The sequence below is a fragment of the Lytechinus pictus genome, chromosome 11 (assembly GCF_037042905.1).
Source record: "Lytechinus pictus isolate F3 Inbred chromosome 11, Lp3.0, whole genome shotgun sequence".
Lineage (NCBI taxonomy): Eukaryota > Metazoa > Echinodermata > Echinoidea > Temnopleuroida > Toxopneustidae > Lytechinus > Lytechinus pictus.
Window position 1 is genome coordinate 28,322,182 of NC_087255.1, and position 25,785 is coordinate 28,347,966.

A 25,785-nucleotide genomic window follows, 5' to 3' on the forward strand; every position below is an offset into this window, starting at 1 on the left:
CACGGCTGCATTGCCAATGAGAGGATGTCTATGGGATTAGTGATTAAAACATTCAAAATCTCATAACACTTTTATTAGATTTTTCTCAATCTTTCAGTGATTGGCTTCTTTCTATTTTTTTATATAATCCATCTGGCTCTAAGTGTTTAATTCCATTTTAAATCACCTCAACACAATTTACAACACAACTTAATAAAATCACAACTACTCTGTAAGACTGTAAGACCAAAGCTTGCTCAACCTAAAGCAATACAGAAAACACTAGCTATTAATCAGTAATAATCATTAATTAATTATATAAAATATGCAGCAATATTGAAAAAAAAAAAATCACACAGAGCTTTCTACCTGAGTTTGAATGTCCCCCTCTAAAATCAGGACACGACTGATCTAGATCAAATAAAGACTCGTTCAGGAGTGATGCCACAAAACTCATCAACATTCTTGTTTGAAAAGCAAATGAAGTGTAATGTACATGTAGGTGTGTTGCAGAATCAAGCAACTTCATTTCAATATAAGACGACAGAATTTACTGACCAATCTTAGTATTTCAAAGATCAAAAGTTAGCGCAAAATAATCTATACAGAGAACTGTTGAAATATTCACATCATATAATGATTTTATTTTTAAGTCATGAGCCAGAAATCCAGGTACTTTTGAACATTTTTTAAGAATTGGAGGCAATGAACGTTAGTGTGGTGATTTGTTTCAATATCTCTGAACACCATGAACACTGTTGATGAGTTATGAGTCGCATCAACAAAACAGACTCCAAACCAATCAAAGTTATTACATTATGTTGAACAGCATACCATAGGTTGATTCGGAGTCAGCTGTGCTTATGTGGCTGTTCCATTATGAAGCATCATATTTGAATGAGCCTTTACACTGCAAATTAAACCAATTCTATAAAAAAAAAGTTATACATTTAACACACATCTTTCCCTGATTTACAAATAGATATGAATATAGAACTTACTAATATTACCAATACCTATAATAAGCCCAATGCATGATAAATAGAATCCATTTTCAGAATAGAAAGTTTAGAAACTATGAAACAGTTTATCTATATATTCAGCCACTTATTTTTTTATGATAAATCAGATTTTTATTAATTTATATTTATTTCATGATGAAAATCCATCTTTTAAAACTGAGACCCTTAAACTTCCATCAATTCATACATCATATTTTCATTAATTTATATTCATTTCATGATGAAAATCCCTCTTTAAGATTAAAACCCTTAAACTTCCATTAATTCTTCACATAAAAAAATCCACTCCTTTTAAAAATTATATAACTGATAGAATTCTATTTTTTACAATGGGCATATGATAACAAATTTCCAAAACTGCAAAACCCTTTAACCTTTGGCATGGGGACATCCATTGAAAAAAAAAAGTGAGAGACAAAGAATTAGCACTATTCTTTTTAAAATCTGACAAAATGGACAGATGTATAAAATGGTAAAAGAATATATTTAAAAAATCTGTAGAATAAGCCACTATGTGTGAACATAATTGTTATTATTATTATTGAATAAAAACTATTGCTTAAAATATGTATAAAAGAACAGAAATTTAATGAGATGTGCATTGCTTTCAATATATTCAGTACACGTTAAATTAAAAAAGGCCTGTTTACATAAATTTACTCAATCCCTGTTTAAGCATATTAACTGCATAACAAACATTGAATTTAAAACCACCCATTTGGATTGTTCCATAATTATATAGGCATATATCTGTAATGCATAAAGAACTTGAATTCGTCAGTCTATATCTGAAATCAATTCAACCCTGAAACACGTACACAAAAAGAACAATCTTTATTACTGTAATATTCTATATCTAATTTTTCATATCTAATATATTGCATAGTTTAGATAGATAGGCAAATATGGTATCCTAAAAAGCTCACATATTTACAAAAGTACAAAGGATTTTTAAAAAGATCTTTAATCTACAACATAATTAATATATGATGTAATGTACGCATAAAGATTGACAGTTCACATAAACTCTGAAAACTATTTACAAGTATACAGCAATATATTTCATATCTAATAACAGAAATTTACACCTTGGGTAATTTCTAGCAAATTATTTACTCTTTTAGACATCTAAGTGGCAATACTTTATACAGAACTTCAGGGGGGCGTTTCATCAATATTTTCGTCCGACAAGTTGTCAGATCTGACAACTTTCCTGGATTCTGATTGGTTGAGAAGCACTGTTACTATAGTAACTGTCGGATAAAATAGGACTTGTCGGATAAAACGTCCGACAAGTCCTTTCATGCAACGCTCCCCAGATAACATCAAATATTTCATGTCCATTTGTGTCATAATAATGCATTTACGCCTTTACATCTTATTTTTCTATTATATTTATACATGTAAATGACATTTCACCATGGTTGACATGGGCCTTTGAAATAATCCAATTCAAATATTTTCATTCTATTAGACAAACATGTTTTATATCATGAATAAAAAATAATTGATACAGCTTGTTAAATATTCAGCCTACACGTACCTTCGCATTCTTGAATCAAACAGACAAACTTTTTCAAATAATTTCCCACATTTACAACACAAGGCTGAGCCACAAAATACAAATCCTTGCCATATGTGTCTTTGAAATAGGCTGTTTTCACGACATCTCAGTTTTTTTTGCGCCAGAGGTGAAGAGATGGATTATAAAAGCACAGCTGGATATTTGGGTAAATTATCCCACCAGCATGTGACTTGCATACACATTCACTCTTGGCTGCATCCTTGAATCTTCTTTATAATGCAGATTATTGAGATTTTCATAGAGGTAGAGTATACCAGATTTAGTACTATTGCTTCAAAGTGAAACAGTCTTTCATCATGACAATATCATCAGGAACAAAAGGAAAAAAATTCAAATAATTTCATATTAGAAACAACTGAATCACGCTCCCTCCTTACTAGCGTATCCAGCATCAACTATGACAAAGCAATGTATGGGCCCATGCACAAGCATCATAGAGTCACTTTTGTCCACAGACAATTGGGCCCATAAAATGCTTTGTAGGATCTGATGCTGGATATGTACCTGCTGCTACACTGCCTGCAGGCTTGGTAACCCATCAACCATCACAAATTTTGTCAACCCCTATTATGGTCCAAAACCTACTGTATTTAGCTCTACATATTGACAGCCTTCATGAATGCAAGAAATACATATGCTTGATGCCCGGTCTTGTAGTTGTAGGAAGGGCATTATCATACAATCAGCCATTCTCCAGTACCTCGTGTGAGATTGCAGGACGTGACATGGCTAATGCTAACTGGTTGGTTCAATAGCAGCAGCACCACTACTCACGTATGATCCATGGTCTTAGATTTTCTCAAGTGAGTTTGTAGGACAGAGACATGTCTTACACTGACTGCTCGGTACCATAGGACTAGTACTCTTATACAAATACGATGCATGGTCCTACAGTTTCTCTGTTGAGTTTGTTGGAGACATGACTTGCCCTGACTGATTGGTACCCACAGCTAGAGGACAAGCACTCTCATATGACCAGTGGTTCTAGAGTTTCTCTTGTGAGTTTGTAGGATAGAGAACACATGATACCTTGATTCATTGGTAACAGCTCGGCTCTAGAACTAGCGCTCATACATCAAATGGTTATAGAGTTTCTGTAGCAAGTTTTGTAGGACAGAGATGTTACTTATGCTGATAAATTCATACAATAGCTGCAGGACTCGAACCCTCATCCATCAATGGTCCGAGAGATACTCCTGTGAATTTGAAGGATAGAGTCATGACATATGCTCAATGATTTGTCCAACAGCTCTAGGACTAGCACTTACACAACACATGGTTATAGAGTTTCTGAAGCAAGTTTGTAGGATAGATATGACACTTACGCTGACACCTTCCTAAGATAGGATAAGAACTGTCAACCATCATTGGTCCTAGAGAATACTCTAGTGAATTTGAATAATAGAGTCATGACATGTGCTCAATGACTGGTCCTACAGAAGTATAACATGCACTCTCACAAAATCCATGGTTCTAGAGTTTTTCTAGCGAGTTTGTAGGATAGAGACGGGACATGCGTTGACTTATTGGTACCATAGCTGTAGGACTAGCACTGTTCCAGGATCCAATCTTCGTAGGTGGTCCCAATGAGGACTGAGTTCTGTAAGAAACAAAAAAGACCAAAGACCAACATACAATGTATTGTTTCAATATCTCATTTAAAACATATATTTAATAATATCTAGTTACAACGAAACTGTATCTCTTTTTGAAGAACTCTCAAAAGGGGTATGCTATTGATGACAACAGGAAAGCATATTTGGTTTGGTAAAATGCATCAAAGATGAGCATATTTGACAATTTCAATTTCTCAACTTTGTAATTGAAATGGTTGTACTTGCAGATTTGATATAAAATCAGACACATTATTTCATACATGCTTCAGTCACAAAAAATTACAATTTATATGCCAGTAACATATAGTGCGTTCTTAAAATAACTCCACAACTCTTCTACAACTTTCCTTCTACATGTATTTCAGTATACACAATTATTATCTACATATTTTATCCATGCATTAAAAATAAAAATGAATGCTGCATGATTTCAACATGAAAGCAAATTGCATGATCAAGCAAAATCTAACAAAACTCCCAAAAAGCTTAATGTACAAAACTTGATGCGTAATATCATGCTATATTATTGCATATAATAATTGTATTGGATGGCTTTTATAATGAAAAACCACATATATTTCACTCATCTTTGATTCATGCAATATTGATCCTAACACTTGGAATATTTCTGGTATCCGTTTCTGAGCCATCAAATACAATATCAATACCACTATAAGCAGTACACCCATGTTACATAATAGTTACCTATGATGGTTTCTGGAATCAGAGTACCCTCCACTGTTAGTAGTCTTGGTATCCGCAGCAAACTGATAGACGATAAGAAGACAATCCTGACATAACTCAACAACCCTTCTACAGCAGATCATCTCCAGTCCTGTTATTGCCTCCGTACTCTTGCTGAAGATTGTCTCCCAAGAACTCCTACACAATTATTAACCAAACAGGAAAATATGATACATGAAAGATAATGATTTATAAAGTGAAAAATATGCAGGTGATATCGTTGTAGCACTTAAGATTATTTCACCATGTTCCTTCTTTTTGAGATTTTGAGTCAGTTAAAATTGTTGAAAATCCGTACATTTGAGACCAGACATCTAAAAATCAACAATAAGTCGCCAGGGAAGGTTCTCTGTAAAAATAGCCAACATAGAAATTTGGATCTTCAAAAATTCAAATGGTAAACTTTAGTTAGCTATCTGAAAGAATAATTCTTCATCTTCAAACTGACAACATTTGAAAGTTGTGAAGTTAAATAAAAGACAATTGCAGTGTTTACATCTCAAACTTGAGGCAGCAACTAACTTCAAACCTTATTCCTCTTATTCTCTGCAACTCTCAATGAAGTCCTTCTACATTCAATCAAGTACTTGTGTGAATTATTGTTGATAGATGTTGACATATTATACATCAGCTTAGAATGTGCTTTTTTTTAAATAAAAATATCAAATTCATATTGGGCGACATATTGTTGGTTTTGGGGTGGCACGTCACATTTGTTATTCAAAATATCATCAAAATCTTTTTATCATGTAATGGATAGATAAGTATATGTTTTTCAGCTTAGACTTCATGATTTCGCAATGATAGCAACAATCGACCATCATTTAAAAGACTTTCTCATGAAATTACTATCTGTTGTGGCTACTTGAGTTTAGCTTTAAATCTGACGAGACAAAAAGGTATATTAAAATACTCACCCTGAAGATGAGAAGCAATTCCACAACCCTTGTCCGTGACTCCATAGGAGCCTATTAAAGACCTTGCTTAAGATACGATAGAGACGGATGTTCTCTATCTCAGAACAACGCCAGATACGTTGGATGAGAGCCTTCACGTTGGAACGAACGATGTCAATCACCTTACGACGCTTGATAGAATCTAGTTTGACAAGCCAATATGATGCTATCCTTGGTTTGTGATACTTCCAGTTGTCATGTATCTGAAAATGAAACAAGATACAAGTATATCAGTATCTGATTTTAGCACATTTTAGGGACTTTTATTAAGTAGGGGAAGGCGGGGTAAGTTGAGCATAGGGGCAAGTTGAGCCACCACCCCCAGGCCAATAATGAATGAGTCAGACATTATGGCGGTGTCATTTATTGATGACCCATTACATAACCCTTAACCCCACCACATTTTTTTCAACTTTGAAACAAAAAGTACTTTTTTAGAGGGAAAAATACAAATTTCAGCCAAAAAAGTAAAAACGGGTGTGAAATAAATAAGTGTTTTTTACACACACACGTCTTTACATATAAAAAGACATAAGAACAACATTGTCAGTCCAGGTATGGATCTTCATTCTTGTCACAATCTTTTACATGATGGATGCATAAGAAATGTGTGGCTGCGAAATTATCGCATTAAGTTCGGACTGGGGTAAGTTGAGCCAGCCAACATGGGGCAAGTTGAGCCATGGTAATTCTTATGGTAATGTAAATAAAAAACAATCAAACCCTTAAAAAGCCATCGATATGCAGGCAGAAAAGAGCAAATGCACATGACAGTTCTTTTACTTTTAGAGAATGTTAGTATTTATAGAGAATTAGCAAGTGAAAAGACTTTAAATAAAAAATTGAAATGCAGGTTCTTCCCGCATACATTTTGTACATAGGTTTTGTGGCTCAACTTACCCTAGAAGGTGGCACAACTTACCCCACAGATGGGGCAAGTTGTGCCACTTGACATCGTTTTTTTCAAAGGTCACAACAATTTTCAGTGTGGGGGTAGAACGTTGTATATAGGTGAAAAAGATTTCCCAAGAATCATATTTAAAGGCAAGGTACTTATTTCTACAATATTATTAGTCATATCAATTCTATCATGCAAAATGCAAAAAGTGTCACAACTTACCCCGCCTTCCCCTATATATGTGTGTCATCTAGGATGGGCTAAAATTCAGGAAGAGTTATTTGAATACCTAATATATGATTATTACTGCCTTTAATATGCACTTGTGCATACTGTGAATCATCAATAGAGATCGGTCAGAACATAATTGGTTCAGTAACCCCAGAAGAATTAACATCAAGAGGCACTCCGATATGTGCATTTCATAGTATATGTACACAAGTTGTGCCCTTAATGTGACATCCAAATTGTTGAGTCAGTAAATTCCTGGGATTGGCACATCATGCTTACTTATACATGTTTCATCCTGAGAGATTGATAACGTATCCTCAACTTCATGCATTGATCAGTGCTTCTGTTTTTTTTTTTTATTGAATGAAAATGATTACAAACTACATTTAAGCATTAGTTTTCCTGGGATCAAACCTATAGTTCTACTAATTAGACCTTAGTGTTCACTGCCATTGGGATTCATCTTTCACTTAAATATCTAATTTTCAAATTCCCACTCGCAGTGTGTGATTTAGGCCTATAAGGAGAAGTGGTTGACTCACAAGGCCTATCATGATAATGAATATCAATGAAGAATGTATTATGAAACTAACAAATTACTACGGTCTCAAGCTATCTGTTTTAATTTCATATCCTGTAGCTTTGCCTTCTGCGATCAATCTTCAAGAAAGCATTTACAAGGTCTTCCCCTCATTGCCAGTCCAAATATGTAGCTTCTACGACTGATCAATAAGCTATGTCATGCTGCATTTTGTGTGCTAGCCTTTTCTTCTTCTATTTCTGATCATTTGTAGCAGCACCCATTTTTTGGTTGCTAATCATAATATGCTACAATGCTACAAGTAAAGACCAAAAGGGTAAGGTCAAGGACATACCTTATCTAGTATCATTGTGGCTTCATCATCTGTTTTTCCTGGGAATTTAATTTTCATTTCCTTTAAGGAGGCTATCATCTTCTTGATAATCTCATCTTGTTTATCCCTGATAGCAGCGGATAGATCATCCTGTAAAAAAAGAAATGGGCAAACATTTTATCAATGTTTTAATTGATTGATAGATTGATTTCATTTTTGCATTCACAGAAGAGATGTGTATACAACACAACATAAAATAACAAATCAATATTACAATAATTGTAATATAAGCAATGAAAATAAATATCAACAAAATATATTGGTCATTTAACAGAATGATAATTTAAAGGAATGCAAGAGACCACTATCATGATCAATTAGTTATAAATTTACATCATGTTGCCAATTTGAGGATTTAAAACAGATTCATTTAAACCTGAAACATAAAGACCACATCTCACCATTGACCCTGTTGTTATTCTATTGGTTGAAGACCTAGGACGTGTCAGAGATCTCGATCTCTGAGACGATGATAGACTACGGATGTTGTTGGATGCTGACAGTGGTCTTGCTGAGCCTGGTCTTTGAGCAGATTGCGGTCTGGCCCTACCACCGACCCCTGGACTGATTGGGCTTGGCAAGGGGTGAGGAGAGGGGTGTGTAGGGGGGCGGGACGTCCTAGGTGGTGGCGCATGAGGTCTGACATGATCCTCCGGTGCTGTTGCATCGATGGTGTTAGTGGAGGAGGATGGAGTACTAGATGGTGAGATCTCGGATTCCTCATCGTCATCCTCATCATCGTCGTCCTCTTCCTCAACATGATTGACCACCGTTGGCATGGATGACAGAGGCTGAAAGAGACAAACAATATGAAGTTAAAAGTAAAGGTGAAAGTGGGTCATAAGATTGAATTGTAATTATAGATACGATTGGGAAATGCTGATAATAATGCACCTATGAATAAGTGTGAAAGACCTGAACGGGACATAATAATAATGACAATAATAAACAGTTCTTGTATAACGCATATCACATTATGATTATAACGTCTCTATGTGCTTCCAAAGGACTTTGATATTAATACCTCGGTTTTAGCTTTGCAGCCGTAATTATTTACAGCGCACACTTATTTCAAGGAATTAATTCCTACCAAGGACCCATTTACCTCACCTGAGTCAAGCGCAGCACAATGTGAATAAATTTCTTGCTGAAGAAATCTACCCCTTGGCTGGGATATGAACCCACAACCCTCTGTTTCAAAGTCTGGAAACTAATCCACTTACTGAAAATGGCGCCATACAAAAGCTGTTCATCATCATGACGATCTGTGAATTACTGAAATATTTAGAAATTATCTAGCTATCACAAAGTTACTACATATATGAAACCGAAAAAAAACTAACCTTTGGTCCCCTGAACACCTTGGCACTGCCCTCCCTCTCACAATCTGATAAATCACACTGCTGTAACATGTCCAGTAACTCATCCTCCTGTAATAATAACATGGGTAATTGTGTAGAAGTGGAATTATGCATATATCTATCTTGGTTGACATTTCATACATGTGCTTCAGAGGACATGGTGTATATGTAAGTAGAATAAAGGTTTCTTTAGATGTGGTAAAACAAAGCTCAGAGACTTATTACACTCATTAACAATTTTGTGTCAATCGGATAAAAGTCAATCGGATAAAAGTGATAAACCAATGAAACAGATTGCCCCTGGCAGCCTCGTCCACATTACGAAATTCAATCTAGCAACAGTGCTAACATTAAAAATAACTAAGATGAATAATTTTTCAAAAAGAAAGAAGAAATTCAGTTGATAAAAATCCCAAGAAAAGAAAAAAAAAGGCTTACCAATAAAATATTTAAAGATAGGTAGTGTGAATTTTTTTTTCATGCCTTCATAAAGAGTTTCTACAGAGCTAGAGATACCAAGAGATGGTAAATAGGGAGAGGGAGACACACACACACACACACACACTCACATGAATACAGCTGAGAGAAAGATACATTGAATAGAAAAAATTATTACCTGTATTTGACCAGAGAGTAGTTGATACGCATCCCTTTGTATAGTAGCAGCTCTACCGGATAGAAAGATCTCAAAGGCATCATCTATCAATCTATCATACTTCTCTTTTAGCATTCTATCGTGAGGTGGGTAGATACGACGGAAACGTCCCATGTTGCGATTTTCATAATCCTCCCGTGCATTCTCTCGTCGAACCTGCGTCAACTTGACCCTGATCTCCGCCTTCCGCTGCTCTATGTCTAGTCTCCTCTTTTCCAACTCCTGTTTTATGGGGAGGAAATAAGTGCACAAGATTTTTCTTCATACAGGCAGAAATTACTTTCAGAAGATATGAATATAATTTTCTCACTAGATGTAATTTAATAGCATTTGCTTAATAATTAGTAATAATACCAATATGGTTAAAATCAAGAAGAGTACAAGAAAGTAACACACCATGTTCAGAAGAACAAAATTTAAAAACTGAGCATGCTCAGATCATCAAAGGCTGCACATGCTCTAATTATTTTGGACTGAGCATGTTTAAATCATTTAGGAGCATGCTCAAACAATTTAGGACTGAACATGCTCACAGCATACTTGCATAAATTTCTACATGTATCTGAACATCCTCTTTGCCCTCTGTAGTCTTTTTGGAAGCTCCATAATAATCATAACCAACACATTTCTGGTCCAAAGAAGGGAGCCTACTCACATTATGTTCTGTTGAGAGTCGTTTAGTTGGTCTGAGTAATCTCTTCTGTGATTCAGCTTTCTGGGCTGCCATACCCTTTCTTTTATCTGAGGTTCTCATATTGATGAGCCGGAATGAATCTGTCAACAGACCACTCTTGATGTCCAGATCAATCTGTTCATCTGTTCCAAAGCTTGGTGCTCGGTTGACCTATCAAAAACATATCACAAATGATGTCATCTTTCAATTCTTTAACACATTTCCTTTGATACTAATCTCTCACTTTTCGTTCCTTCTTTTTACCCCTGCATTAACCTTATCCAGGCGGGGGGGGGGGCCTCGCAGGCCCCCCTCAACAATTCGCGCAATATCTTCGCCGCGCGAAATTTTTTGACCCCGCCGTTCGCTGACTTTTTACTTTTAAGTCTTGCGCAACTTTTGAGACCCAATTTTGCGTCACCCGGGTACGCAGTTCTGAAATTACGCAACATTATGTAAGTGAATGTCAGACCAAAAATTGCTTAAAAACGTGATTTCGTGTACAAAGTCAATGCAAATTGTGTTTTCAAATAAAAATCATTAATTGTATGATTATTTATAGTTTTGCTGGTCCAAATGTATTTATTTTATGCTGTTTATGATCTCAGAAGAGTCCCCAACGAATTTCATTAAAAACAATGAAAAACAAAAGGTCCAAAAAACAAAGAAATACATAAGAAACTGCAAAAAACAATATGATACATAAGAAATTGATCTGATATCGCAATTTTTTTCATGTTCACTTGCTAAGATCACCATAAAGAGTTTCCAAACCAAAAATTATAACATTTGGAGCTTTATTTAGGGAGTTAGAGGGAAAAATATGATTTCGCATACTAATTACGCATAAATTAGCATAATCACTTTTAATAGCAATTTGCATGAAATAAATTACTATACAATTTTGTAGATTATGTCGCACGGCCCGGCCATATGAACTCCCAAAATACCCCAGCCTAGATAGGGTTAAGGGACTTGAATTTTGAATATTGTCATTGATATTTCTCTTATCAGCAGCAGCAGCAGTAGTAGCATCTATATCATCACCACCACCACTACCAGCACCTACACCATCATCACCATCATCATTATCATCATCATCATCATCATTATTCCTATCATAATCATCATCATCATCACTATCATCATCAATACCATCACCATCATCACCATTATCATCAATACCACAGTCATCATTATCATCATAATCATCTTCAAAACCACAATTACCATAATCATCATCAACACTATCATCATCATCATCATCATCATCACCATCACCATCATCATCACCATCACCATCATCACCATCATCTTCATCATCAGCAGCAGCAGCAGCAGCATCATCAGGATTTATCATCATCATAACCATTATCATCAATACCACTGTCATCATTATCATCATCATAATCATCTTCAAAACCACCACCATTACCATAATCATCATCAACACTATCATCATCATCATCATCATCATCATCATCTTCATCATGATCACCACCACCACCATTATCATCATCATCACCATTATTATCAATATCATTGTCACCATTATCATCTTCACTACCACCGCCATCACAATAATCATCATCACCACTATAATTGTCAGCATCACCATCTTCATCATCATAATAAAAACTTACCTCAAGCACCCAAGGGTTAAGTTTCCTATCCAGTAGAACATCAAAGCCTAGGATTTCAAAACACACACTGTCATTGGTGGTATTTCCTCCAGGTCGACAGTTCCGATATGCATGAAGTACATGGGGTTCAGCCACGATGATGGTTTTCACTAACACATCCTGTCATAATAAACAGATATAATAAAGATACATTATGATCTATTATTTTAAAATGACTCTTGTGTATCTCCATCCGGTCGTCAAAGTACACATTTTTCTGTTTCTCTATTTGTTGCCCTGGGTTGTGCTTCATAAAGCCATTTGTAAAGATATGCATGTACGACTGGAACGTGTTCACATGCCCCAATTGGGCAACATAGTGTAATATGATTTAGCTGAAGAAAGGGTCAGCAGTTGTTTGTAAAGTCATCGCAACTTACAAACAGCTTTATGAAACGGCCCCCAAACAAAGGTTTGCGATCAATCACTAAACTCAATGGCCAATCAAGAACAATGGTGAATAGGCAATTAATTCCAAATACTGACAACGAACCAATCAAAATATTGCTTTCATATTTCCAATCCGTCGCTAACCTTTCTATTATGGGGCCCAGGGCTTATTCCTGTTTTTAATGTTCCTATGTTTATTTTTCTTAAATTGAAAATTACCAGTTTATAGATTCTCACCTGCCTAGAACCAATGACAATTTTGATGTATTTAAGGTATCGAGTCTGTTATTTTATTTCATTACTCTAGTTCCAAACTGTATAATATCTGACTCTGAGTTTGATAACGCACAATCTGTCTCATATCAACTCCCTGGGGAGCTATTTCAACCATATGGTCATGAGGGTGTAATAGAAAGTCACTGACTCACAAGAATTTGCATTTATATTCACAATATTATTGTTACTCATTCACTTACTACACATATTTTAGAAAGTGAATATTTTGTGGTTGTTTATTGAGAAATTGCATCTGTAACCACTACAAACATTTCAATCAAACCACAGCCCTGTTAAACGTAACTATTATGGCAACTTTGCCATCCAATGGTAAACTCCCATGATTTTGATTGACTATTGAGCATCATTAACATGGTAATCACTATCAGATGGAAAAAAGTTACCCTAACAGTGACTGTTATGCCATGGGTTCAATGCCTATATTGATTGATTGATTGATTGATTGAATGAATTTATTTTTTCTTCATTTCAAACAAATTGACAAAGTAAGTAGGAACAAAACACAATATGAATAACAGAAATGAAAAAAGGGAACTCACTGGAAAGCTTCGCTTGTTTATGTGAGTCCCCTGAAATAAATAACTGATTAAAATTTATCAAATACAAATATAAATTAACAATGTTCAATAAAATATTTGAATACTACTAATGGGGTCAAGCTTCGTATGTTTATGCAATATACAAAAATTAATACAATCAAGACAATATATTCATACCCATGGTATACAAATATATATATATATACAAGATAACGATTCAAATATTGTATGTAAGATAAATTTAACAAGACAAGAGGGAATATTAACAGAGAAAAAACACAAAACAAAACAAAGACAGTGTACCGAAGAGGACAAGACAGGACAAAACAGGACAGAGAAACAAAAAACAAAACAAACACTACAGATAACAAGCCAAAAGACCAGAACAGACAAAACAAACAAGAAATCTGCACATTAAGAATAGAAAGAGAAGATGAAAATGTGAGGAGAGGGGAATAGAAAATAAGAAAAAATAAAAACAAAAAGAGAATGCTGCTTAAGTAGAGACGTTGGATATCTGCGGTTTATATTTGTGGAGAAGAATTTTCTTTAACCCATTACTGAAACTAAAATGTGTCGGTTTACTGCGCACGGATTCCAAAAGAGAGTTCCAAAGTTGTGTACCTGTAAAAATAAATGTTTTATTCAGAAGGATGGTTCTAGCTCTTGGTGGGTGAAATAGTGAAATATATGGTGATTAAAGGATCAATGACTTACCGCAATGTTCTTCCACATAGTATTGACATCGTAGTCTTTTCGTCTCAGGTAGTCAGTCAGGTAGGAGATGGAGCGTTTGCTTCCCGTACTCACGTCAGAACTACGCTGAAAGTTGGCATTCTTCTTGTTGATTGAGTAGTTGGTGAGATGCATGTACAGTTGATCCTATATGACAAAGAAAGTAAATATGTTGAAGACAAAAATATCACACAAAAACAATTTTTAAGAGAGAAGCTGAACATGTTTTGATTCAGAATGGGCCCCCAGAATTATGGATTTACTGGAATTGATACACTTTTTTACCTAATAGATTGCAAGTAGGCCTACATTGCAAACAAGGATTCCTTCCATCCCTCCCTTGGCATATTTTGCTAAGAGGACAATGAATTGCATGGACTAAACTGATCCCTCTGAGGTGTTCAATTGTTGTTTTAGTGGCCCAAATATGGAGAAGTGTGTGCGCAGCGCTTTGTTACCAAAAGGAAAATACAAAATATAAAATTACTATTGGATTGGATCAGATTGGATAGTTATGATACAGTAGGTTACAGGTATTTCTATATTTCCATATGCATCCATCTACATTGTATCCATTCATATATACATCCACCATTAATATCCAACCATCTATCCATCCATCTATTCATCAATGCATCCATCCACACATCCATCCATCCACCCACCCACCCACCCATCCATCCATCCATACATACATCCATCATTCCATCCATCCATCCATCCATCCACCATTCCATCCATCCATCTATCCACCCACCCACCCACCCATCCATCCATCTATCCACCCACCCATCCATCCATCAATCCATTCATCATTCCTTCCTTCCATCCATCCATCATGCCATCCATCTATCCACCCACCCACCCACCCATCCATCCTCTTACCACATTGTTATCAGTAGGTTGCAAGTATTGCTCCGTTCCCATACGGACCAAGCCATCCGGATAGAGGAATATTCTCAAAGGATCGCATGACGTCACCAGGACGTAGACGCGAAGGTCAAACTTGAATCCTTCAAGAAGGAAAGGTTTGTCTACATATTCCTGTACTATCATGTGATCTTGAGCTGGTATGCGTTCTCCATTCCTGTATAACGTGATCCTACATGTACATTACAAACAAATCAACAAATAATAGATTCAGAGTAATAGAAAATTACATTTCATTCTAATGGTAATACAGTATTATATGCACACTAATGGTCAAAATGTAGCATCGTCAGTAAAGAAACTAGGACCTAAGTGAGTAGTTTTGGGAAATACTGAGAACTTGCAGATGGAAGTATTACAGATTACAGGGAGCTACCATGCAATGCTAGAATGTGCTTGAGAAACACCTGGGTAAACCTGAAAATACTGGTAGTCAAGAAGTATACTTTCCCTTAATTTCCAACTATTTCCCATTCTCCTAAAAAATTATGGAAGTGGCATTTAACAGTATTATTCATTACCACCGTTTCCCATTCCAGCCAACCCCGAGCTTAGGCCTTTTTAGATGTAATTGAGCTGTTGCTGTTCAAAGTGGACATGATATACACTGCATTGCCTTCAACATACTTGAATATAAAAATCAGAATTCACAATGGAACAAACATTTGAATGATACAAAACGTGACATTCTATCTGCCATTGCCTGGTGAGCAATTCATGTATTCAAATATACTCAAATAGTAAACCCAGGTTTATATTCAATACTTAGATACATAGAAGCAATGGCAAAAAAACTTCCAATATTCAAAAGGAAAAAGACCCAGAAATATGGAGAATACTGGTGCTTGTAGATGTTGGTTATATTGTAATAAAGATCTGTCCAAAGAGGCAAAAAAATTCATTAAGAACTCACCCCTGGCCCATGGAACCGTTCGCAGGTTTAACAATGAAAGTCCTTGTCTTCTTTCTTCTCCTGAGATCATGAACGTAGTTTTGAAAACTTGAGTACTCTGCTGGAAAGATCCAGGTTCTGGGAACGAAACTGAATTCTTCAGGATGTTTCTTGACCATCCTAGGAAAATTAAGACAAAACCCTTCAATAGATTGAGGAACAAGACAATCAAAATCACTCATTTTAAAGATAAATGCCAGTTTCAAAATGAGTTCATACAAAATCAAATCAAATGAACATCCACCTGTCTGTAAATACAACTATGTGCTAAAGGATTTTCGAAGATGTGTAATTGCTGAGAAATTAGCCAAACAAGCATGAAATTCAAGAATGCCATCAGGGGGGCGTTTCATGAAAGGACTTGTCGGACGTTTTATCCGACAAGTCCCATTTTATCCGACAGTTACCATAGTAACAGTACCTCTCAGCCAATCAACATCAGAGAAAGATGTCAGATCTGACAACTTGTCGGATGAAAATGTTGATGAAACACTCCCCAGGTCTCTTTCCAAGCAATAGTAATAATACACATGTGCTAATCTGTGTTGGTGATCTTCAATATGATCGTTTTTAGCTTAGATTTCAGGATTTCAAAAAGTTCAGTAAATACATCTCAACCCGGATCTACAGTGTAGATCTTAGAAGATATAGTGACAATTAACCTTGGTTTTACAGACTTTCTCATTACTGCACTTAACACATTGTGAAACACCCCCAGAATAACCTCTGTGGAAATAAAGATCAATACAGTAGAAACTTACTTGGTCATATTTCTGGCAAGACAGTCTTTTCGACATATTTCCCCCATTCCAGCAAAGTGATTAATTCTCTGTGAAAGAAAAAAGGAAAAGAACTGAATGAGTGACAAGAAATAAACTCTACATTGAGTATCCCAAACCGTATGAATTGGTTTATTATCAACTAAGTGCATTGTTGATTTTGATAATGGTATCATTTACTTCAAGTCTGATCAGATCATTGGCACTTCATATGCATACACAAGTCAGTTGGAAGTGAAATCCATTACATGATTAATCTATCGCAAGTAGGTCACAAAGAAACATGTGACAAATGTATGTATGATAGCACAATGCTCACACAGGTTAGCTCCAGGTATACTTTCCTTCACTAAACATTAAATGTAACTGAGTGGCTTATTCATGATTTTGGTTTCATTTACCAATGTTTTTCAATCCTCAAATAAGGAAATCGTACTTGTTTAAACTTCAAATTCATTGCAAAAAAAACAATAATAATTGGTTTTATTCCAGTGTCTGAATGCACTCCAATGGTCACAGAGCAAGGGGAGACTTTAGACTTTCAAAAATGAAGAGAGAAACAGACAGACAGACAGACAAGGTAGGACAGAAAGTGAGAGATGGATGCAGATGATTGAAATGCTTACCTGATATGACTTCAATTCTCCTATTCTTTCAGGTGGAATTGCTGTATCATTCCAGAACAAGAAGCTACAATTACAACAAAAAAATACAATTATGAAGCTTTTTAGACGTATTAAGTGATCAATATTAAGCAGATAGAATACTAGTGGAACTGGTGTTTAAATCCTGCTGAATGACATATCACATTACTTAGCATGCATAGAAAGAGATGAGTGTGAAATTTTCTTTCGAACATTCTGGCAATTTTGTTGTGGTTGCTTACATGTACATGGAAGATAAATGCAATGTAACGGTCACAGACAGCGAAAGGCTCAAAAAAAAATTTCATTTCTTGTCCCAATTGAGAGATATGTGATACAAAAGCTGCCACTAATAAACAATGATTAATTTCTTTAAAAATGTTCAAGCAAGGAGATATCACCTCTAGAGGTGATATCTCCTTGGTTCAAGTATAGGATGGAGAAAAGAGATCTTTATGTCGACATCCCCTGGTGGCTGTTTCATAGAGCTGTTTGTAAGTAATAAACAATAAATATGCAGGACTGGTGTTCCTTTCTTAACAGCTAAATCAATTCCAATGAAAATCTGGGGTACATGTATAACAAAAGAAAGGGGCACCAATCCTGTGAAACTCATGGATAACTTATGAACAGCTTTATGAAACAGCTCTAGGGTAGCATCCAATCCTGAATCATAAAAATGGGATCAACATAATACGCTGCCAAAGTTTCACAAAAGGAAGCAAATGATATCATAACAGGGAAACATTTTTTGTGTGTGCATGTCAAGCCTCTGTTTTTATGACTGCTCAACAATTCAAAATGACTGAATGTTAATAAGAATTAAAGTGTTATTTATGTAGAAATTAAATAAATCCATGAATAAATAGATAGATGATTACTTACCAGTTGGGGTCATCCTCTCTGTCTGTCAACGCCCCATACTTCTCTGCAACTTTCCGCACTAAAAAAACATAAAAGGAGATTAATAAACTTGTCAAATGCAGAAAAGGACAATACTTTTCATAAAATGAGAGGTATCCTTTTCTAGTGTATAATCAATGATAACTAAAGAAGCAAATATGTACAGACTGTTCTATTTAATGCTGTAATACCTGGAACTTTGCAATAATGTTGCTGGCCAAGGCCTAGTAGATAGCTACTCATCAATATGCAGCCATTATACACTAAGATTTAGCTGTAATTAAGGAAGCCCATTTTTTAGATAGACTTTTCTGACCCATTTACTCTGATGACGATTGCTTTGATGAAACAAGTGGAATGCCTCTGGCCGTCTCACCTGCATCACGGGATTCAATATAGCAGCAGTGCTGATTTTGAAAACTACTATAACTCGCACAAGATGTTCAGTGATACTTGGTTACTCTTATTTCCACGTTTTATGAACTAGACCAATACACTTATAGAGATATGATGGCAATTCAACAAATACCCCCAACGTGGCCAAAGTTCTTTGACCTTACATGACCTTTGACCTTGATCATGTGACCTGAAACTCGCACAGGATGTTCAGTGATACTTGATTACTATTATGTCCAAGTTTTATGAACTAGACCAACACACTTTCAAATTTATGGCTGTAATTCAACAAATACCCCAATTTGGCCAAAGTTCATTGACCCTAAATGACCTTTGACCTTGATCATGTGACCTGAAACTTGCACAGGATGTTCAGTAATACTTGATTACTATTATGTCCAAGTTTCATGAATCAGATCCATAAACTTTCAAAGTTATGATGGTAATTCAACAGATACCCCCAATTCGGCCAAAGTTCATTGACCCTAAATGACCTTTGACCTTGTTCATGTGACGTGAAACTCATGCAGGATGTTCAGTGATACTTGATTAACCTTATGTATAAGTTTCATGAACTAGGTCCATATATTTTCTAAGTTATGATGACATTTCAAAAACTTAACCTTAGGTTAAGATTTTGATGTTGATTCCCCCAACATGGTCTAAGTTCATTGACCCTAAATGACCTTTGACCTTGGTCATGTGACATGAAACTCAGGCAGGATGTTCAGTAATACTTGATTAACCTTATGGCCAAGTTTCATGAACTAGGTCCATATACTTTCTAAGTTATGCTGTCATTTCAAAAACTTAACCTCAGGTTAAGATTTGGTGTTGACGCCGCCGTCGCCGCCGCCGCCGCCGCCGTCGCCGTCGGAAAAGCGGCGCCTATAGTCTCACTCTGCTATGCAGGTGAGACAAAACCTTTATATTAAGCCAAACATAGAATCTAACCTCAAACTCATTCTTAACCATAATCCAGGCATTATTCAGATTAATAAAAAAAAACTTTTAGAAGCTTAACCATAAACACATTACCTTCTAAAAAATTACGAGAGGGACAATCACAGGACCAATTGGCATACGGGGAGTAAAGTTTTTTCATACGGCAGAAAACTTTGAACCTCCATGTAGCTAAACAGTTATCTTTACCATTATCTTTACTCTTGTTGATCTTACAAATACTGGGTGACTGCGAATTTGACATTGTTTGATGTTTGTATGTACTTACCGACTTCATATTTTGTGCCGGTGACATTGATGGATATAGGTCGCTTTTTTCGTTTCTTCTTGTGATTGGTAACTGGGCGTGTCTCTTCGCCATATCCACTGAATGTGGCTTTTCTACTAGTTGGAAAGGGGACACCTAAATAGAAAACAAGCAAAAAGGGAAAAGGAGATTAGAAAGAATGATGACAATTTTTCAAAGCTATATACCCATAATCACAATCACAAATTAGTGACGTGGTAAACTGAAGTGTTGTGGGGTAATGGTTATGATTCTTGCCTATCGATCAAAGTGTCCTTTGCTGATGCATGAAGCTTGCAGTTTGACCCCATTCCAGTCCCACCTCACTCCTTCCGGCTTCCTCACCTCTTAAAAAATAAATAACCCACCCAACAATAACCCCTCCATGACAACACAATAATATAACCTATAGACAGTTACAAATGAAGACCAAATGCACTGACAGTTTTTGAACCTCTACTTTTTACAAATCAGTGTCATAATCAGCTATCAATTTTTATAATTTTTCAATTTCGGACACAGAGTTTGAATTTAAAAACTCAAGTGAAAAATACGAGTCAAATGAGACTACTTACTTCTCCTTGACGATGAAGGCCTTTCACCTGACTCCATTTTTAGTGGCGAGCAGGGCGAGAGGTTATAGTTTATGCCGTTGTTTGAAATTGCAGATTCTTCTCGTCATAATGTCATACTGTCACCTGAAAGGAATCAGTCAATAGACACATAAGGGCTAAGTAACACAAAGGTTAGCGATTAATCGTATGCTTGAATTTCATGATTGATTGTACATTGTAGTCAATGCAATCAATTGTAGAAAAATGTTCTATGATCAATGCTAAGCTTTGTATTACGGGCCCAGGTCAAGGGTCATTATCAAAATTGTAAATTGGTGATTGGTCTGATCCACTTCATCTACTTTTCATTTCATCTTATCCCATATGGTCTAATAACTTTTAATAAGAAATTGACATTTCAAAGTTTCGCTTATTTTTCACACATTACGATTATAAATGCAAAACTCAGTGACAAGCAATTGAGTGATGATGTCACTTGCTTACTATTTTTGTTTTTATTATTTGAATTAAACAATATTTCAATTTTTACAGATTTGTCAATGCTAATTTAGCATTCCTCCAGTCCTTGCGGTAAAGATAAAGGAACCTCTTAATTGAACCATAAAATTAAAAAACAGTGGTAATGTTCAGGAAAGAATAAAACATATTTTCACATGGCATTTTAGAGGAGAAAATTATATTCAATATAAATATTTTTATAAAACACAAAAGAAATAGTGAGTGGGTGATGTAATACATGTAGATCCTCTCATTTGCATACTGTTTATGTGCATAGATATTTTTGTGAAATTAAACAAAAGTTTACAACGTCATATCTTCTGTAAATTCTACATTTACTTTTGATGAAATTTCCTGTGTTATACTTGTTTTTCTTCTTTCCTTTTATTCAAACCAATTTTTTGTTAGGGTGGACTTGAACTTTAACAAGTTTTTAATTAGTTAATTCATCTTCTATGTTGGCCAGGGATGGCATCTCAAAGGCACTATATTTTGTTTTCAAATATTTTATTATCAACAAACAAGTTAAAAGATGAATTACAAGCAACTCAGAGACCTCAGACGCCATCAGGCCAGGGTCACAATGCTTTACGTTGTGAAGAATGAAAAAGCAGAGCCAGAGATTCCACCCCCCCATGCATACATATGTATTCATATACCGGTAGATCTATTATGAAAACAAAAGCAATGTGTCTTGTGCAACAGCTTTAGACCAAATGCTTCAGTCTCTGTTACATGTATGTCATTTATTCTGCTGGACTAGTGCACTTCCTCCATAATAAAAAAGTATTTTTTTTTTAACTCCTCCAAGATAGTCTGGCACTCTGGCGTAAGCATGCTCCCTCAACAACAATCTTCTAATTTAACATCACTTTTTTAGCATGATTTGGACATAGGTTAGCGTTTAACGTTAATAATGGCAATGCTGATTTTTTTTATTTTTTTTTTTTGGCAAGACTTCCATATATCCCCTCCACTAAAATTGAAAAAAAAAATATGGAGGTTTATCAAGAATTATCTAACATACATGTATATCTAAGAGATTTAAGAAGGAAAAGTTGGATACATACCGAAATATGGCTTTATTCCGTCAAAATTTTGAGTGTGTGTAATTCCCTATGGCATCGGTTTATTTAGTAAGAAAAATGTTATAAATGCCCAATACTCTTGGAGAGTAGACTAGTCATAATTCCGGTTGATAACCGTTATGAAACCATTGGCTTTCAACAATACCTGCTAGCTCAGTGAGTAAGGCGACAAACTGGAGATTCATCATTCTGCAACGAGAGGTTCGAATCCAAGTTCCAACCGGAAGTAAGAAGAAAAAAAGAAGAAAAAGAGAACGAAAGAAGGGGGATTTTGGAGAAGTATTTTTTTTAATTAGTGGAGGGGACATAAGGAAGTCTTTCCCTTTTTTTCATTGAAAAGAACGTATTAGATCTAATTTGATTTTGATGGGTAATCAACATGAACAAAATCTTTTGCTTTCTTTGTTTAAAAAAAAAATTGCCACCTAAGCTGAAAATATTTGATATTCTGATCCGAGAACTTGAAGTTTTTTATAAATAACAAGTTGTATTTATGATCAGTAGAGTAATGTGAGCGCGAAAGCACAAGGCAAGATTTTTGTAACTTATGTTTGAAATCTACCATTACCCGTACTACTACTAGGCCACTCACAGTACCACGTCCATGTACCTTATCCCCTCAAGGTTTGTTTATTTATGGCATAGACCACTATACTCTATAGACTAACACAGTTCTAGTCTAATGTCATGAACGTTATGCCAAATGTTATTGTAAATCGTAGTTCGTACCATTGTCCTTGCTTAAACAGCTCTCAATGAACCAGTCCAGATTTATAGTCACGTATTGTATTACCGGACACTATCATGGTTCCGGACGCGCATACTAGTGCGTAAAAAAAACAATTTCCTACCTATACCGTAGGACTTCCGCAGTTCAATTTCACATAGTAATACATAGAACAAGATTGCAAAAACAAGGCAAAAAATCAAACTTTTACCTAGGCTTATTTATCTTTAAAATGACAGAAAATGATTAAAATATCATAACATTGTTTTGCATTAACAATTGATATATTTTCTGATGGAAATATGGGCCTGATTTGCCGAATTTCAATCTCATCCGCTCCTTCGATCGAATGTTGAGGTGTGGTATTGTGGGTGATCGTCGACGGCTAGCTCTCAGACTCAAGGTACCGTGCATGAGGTTTACCGTGATTAGAGCCGTCGACGATCGACAGCGCGTCGATAGAACTTAATGCAATGAGCGTCACGCGCACAATACGAACGAGCATAATATTGGAAAGTGCCATCACTGCCATGGAACATGCAGAACTTTAAAATAAAAAAAATTAGTTAGAAAACACAAATTTATTACCAACATCTGCTTAGATTCAATATAAAATTTAAAAAAGCAAACAAAAAACTTAGAATTTACTCATGATATGAAGAAAAATTCACACCAATTCTTTCTTAATCTTACATCATGAGTCTGATCATGACATGAAGATTCTTGATTCTCCAGCCAAGGACCGCGTGTACGCTTTTTGGGAGAGTACTTCTTCAAGGTTCAAGATTATTTTATATTATAAAATAATCAAGAATATATCGTTACCCGTCCGGTGCGCGTCTGGAATCATGATGTAATTTGTCATGCACGAAAATAATTATTTTTCGTGGAGGGGTACGCGGCAAGTGCGATGAAAAGAAAACACTGGATACACTGCCATATATCAGACTGTTCAGACAAATAATATTCTGTCAAATACACAATTAATTCAACTAAAAGAAAAATGAAAAGCGTTGCACTTGTTCAATTTGTGAGCGTAGTATACCCAGTTGTTGTGTGTCCGGACAGGTTGTGTGTCCGGACGATCAATTTTAGAAAGTCATTTGGAAAAATTTACAAGGAAAGTTTTATCAATTTTTAGTACAAAATGTCAGGAAATATTATAGAGAACAAAATAGAAGATGATTACAACTATTGATTTCGTATTTGTAGTGTAATCCAATGACAAAAAAGAAGGCTTCAAAAATATTAAGTGTCCGGACACCCGATCCCCCATCCTAGTAGCGGACATGAATTGCCCCGCAGCCTCGCGCCTCTACGGGAGAGTAACCCGTACCGGTACCCGGTGCTTCCCGATCATCAGGGCAGCAGCCGGCAGCTTGGACCAGTGTACGCGATGTCAAGATCGAGATAACGATTACCGATACCGTAATTACTTATGAAGTTCTCAGTAACATTTTAAAAAAGTACAGTGAGATCCAGCAGTGATAATTCATGATGAACAAATGATAATAGTGGAGTAATTCAAATTATCAAAACAAGTTTTGTTTTACCTCAACTCTCACTCAAGAAAGATGATTAAGAAACAAATGTCGGCTCGATAAATCATGCGCGCGCGCGTACGTTATATTTTCATTTTTTTCGTCCGTCGGTCGATATCCGTACAAATACCGTGCGCGTGTCGTCGAATTTGACATGAGACGACAGGTGCAATGGTGTTTCCATAGCAACAGACGCTCGGTTAAAGTGGAGTCGATAATTATTTTCCTGGTATGGCACTGAAAATAATGTTGGTGTCGTAAATTATGACATTTTCACTTGATTGCGCTTTCTGTGATTACGGTATCTGGGGATTTAAAGCGCTCCCTCTATCTTTCTATCAACCCTGGGGGGGGGGGGGGGGGGACTCGGATTAGGAAAGGGTAGGCCTATGCCTATTTGGGTGTAGGCCCCAGTATCTGAAAGCAATCAAGCATGAAGGTCAGGTCCACCCCCATAAAAAAATTGAATCAATAGAAAAAAGGTAAACAATCATAACACATACAAATCTTCAAAATTCGATGTAAAATAAGAAAGTTATGACATTCTAAAGTGTCGCTTATTTTTCACAAGTCATGGCAGTTACATGCTGCACAGCTCAGTGAAATGAGAGAATGTCACCCACTCACTATTTAAAAAAAATATAATATATTGAAATGTAGTAATGTACATTGTTTCACTTTTTACAGATTTGACAATAAGGACCCTCTAGATTAAATCATAAACAATGATAATTCCACTTATTCAGAGAGCCTAAAGCTTTGTTTTTCATGAAAATGAGGAGAAAAATATTTTATTTTCATATTCAATACGGTGTCGTCGATCCCGCGTCATTTTCACGCTGACCAGAATGTGCGAACTGTTTTGTGATATTAAGCAAAACTTTTCATCTTCGGCTGGATGTGAAAAGGGGGTGTTAAGGTCCACACATACCCATACAGCCATTTAAAATTATACGTGAGTGCCAGGGGGGGGGGGTGTCAGTGTATACTGATCCCAACTAAACAATTCGATATTGGAAGTCCCTTATCAAGATTATTTAACTTTAAAAACTATATAAAATCTTATTTAATATGGACATATTATTATTGCCATAATAATGATAATGATAATGATAATAATAACAACAATAATTGTTATTATTATTATTATTATTACTATCATCATCATCATTATTATCATCATAACAATAGTAATATATATATTACTATTGTTATGATGAAGATGA

The 25,785-nt window shown here is 35.6% G+C and overlaps 1 protein-coding gene across 2 annotated transcripts; it reads right to left on the minus strand.

The window, feature by feature from the left end:
* Positions 1–673: 673 nt before the first annotated feature.
* On the minus strand, positions 674–24,672 carry LOC129271117 (tubulin polyglutamylase TTLL7-like). 2 transcript variants are annotated; one of them, XM_064106268.1, is made up of 19 exons: positions 24,572–24,660; positions 22,437–22,480; positions 20,706–20,828; positions 20,113–20,247; positions 18,468–18,525; positions 17,565–17,628; positions 16,921–16,988; positions 16,121–16,279; positions 15,163–15,379; positions 14,260–14,424; positions 12,278–12,436; positions 10,617–10,805; positions 9,923–10,183; positions 9,289–9,375; positions 8,347–8,736; positions 7,907–8,035; positions 5,864–6,105; positions 4,908–5,084; positions 674–4,186 (listed from the first exon to the last, which is right to left on the minus strand). In XM_064106268.1, exons 3-19 carry the CDS (start codon positions 20,740–20,742, stop codon positions 4,060–4,062), a joined length of 2,664 nt encoding a protein of 887 aa, XP_063962338.1. In that variant the 5' UTR covers positions 20,743–20,828; positions 22,437–22,480; positions 24,572–24,660; the 3' UTR covers positions 674–4,059. The 2 variants fall into 2 exon arrangements, with proteins under 2 accessions (XP_063962338.1, XP_054764453.2); XM_054908478.2 differs by lacking the exon at positions 22,437–22,480 and having other exon boundaries at positions 24,572–24,672.
* Between the last annotated feature and the right edge of the window lie 1,113 nt (positions 24,673–25,785).

Bases quoted from the DNA above. Each gene is read 5' to 3' on its own strand.
- LOC129271117 (XM_054908478.2), bottom strand. From the start codon at position 20,742: ATGGAGTCAGGTGAAAGGCCTTCATCGTCAAGGAGAA. The intron at 16,989-17,564 runs GTAAGCATTTCA...TTTCTTTCACAG, and splicing joins GAGAATTGAAGTCATATCAG to AGAATTAATCACTTTGCTGG. The intron at 6,106-7,906 runs GTATGTCCTTGA...TTTCATTTTCAG, and splicing joins CCACAATGATACTAGATAAG to ATACATGACAACTGGAAGTA.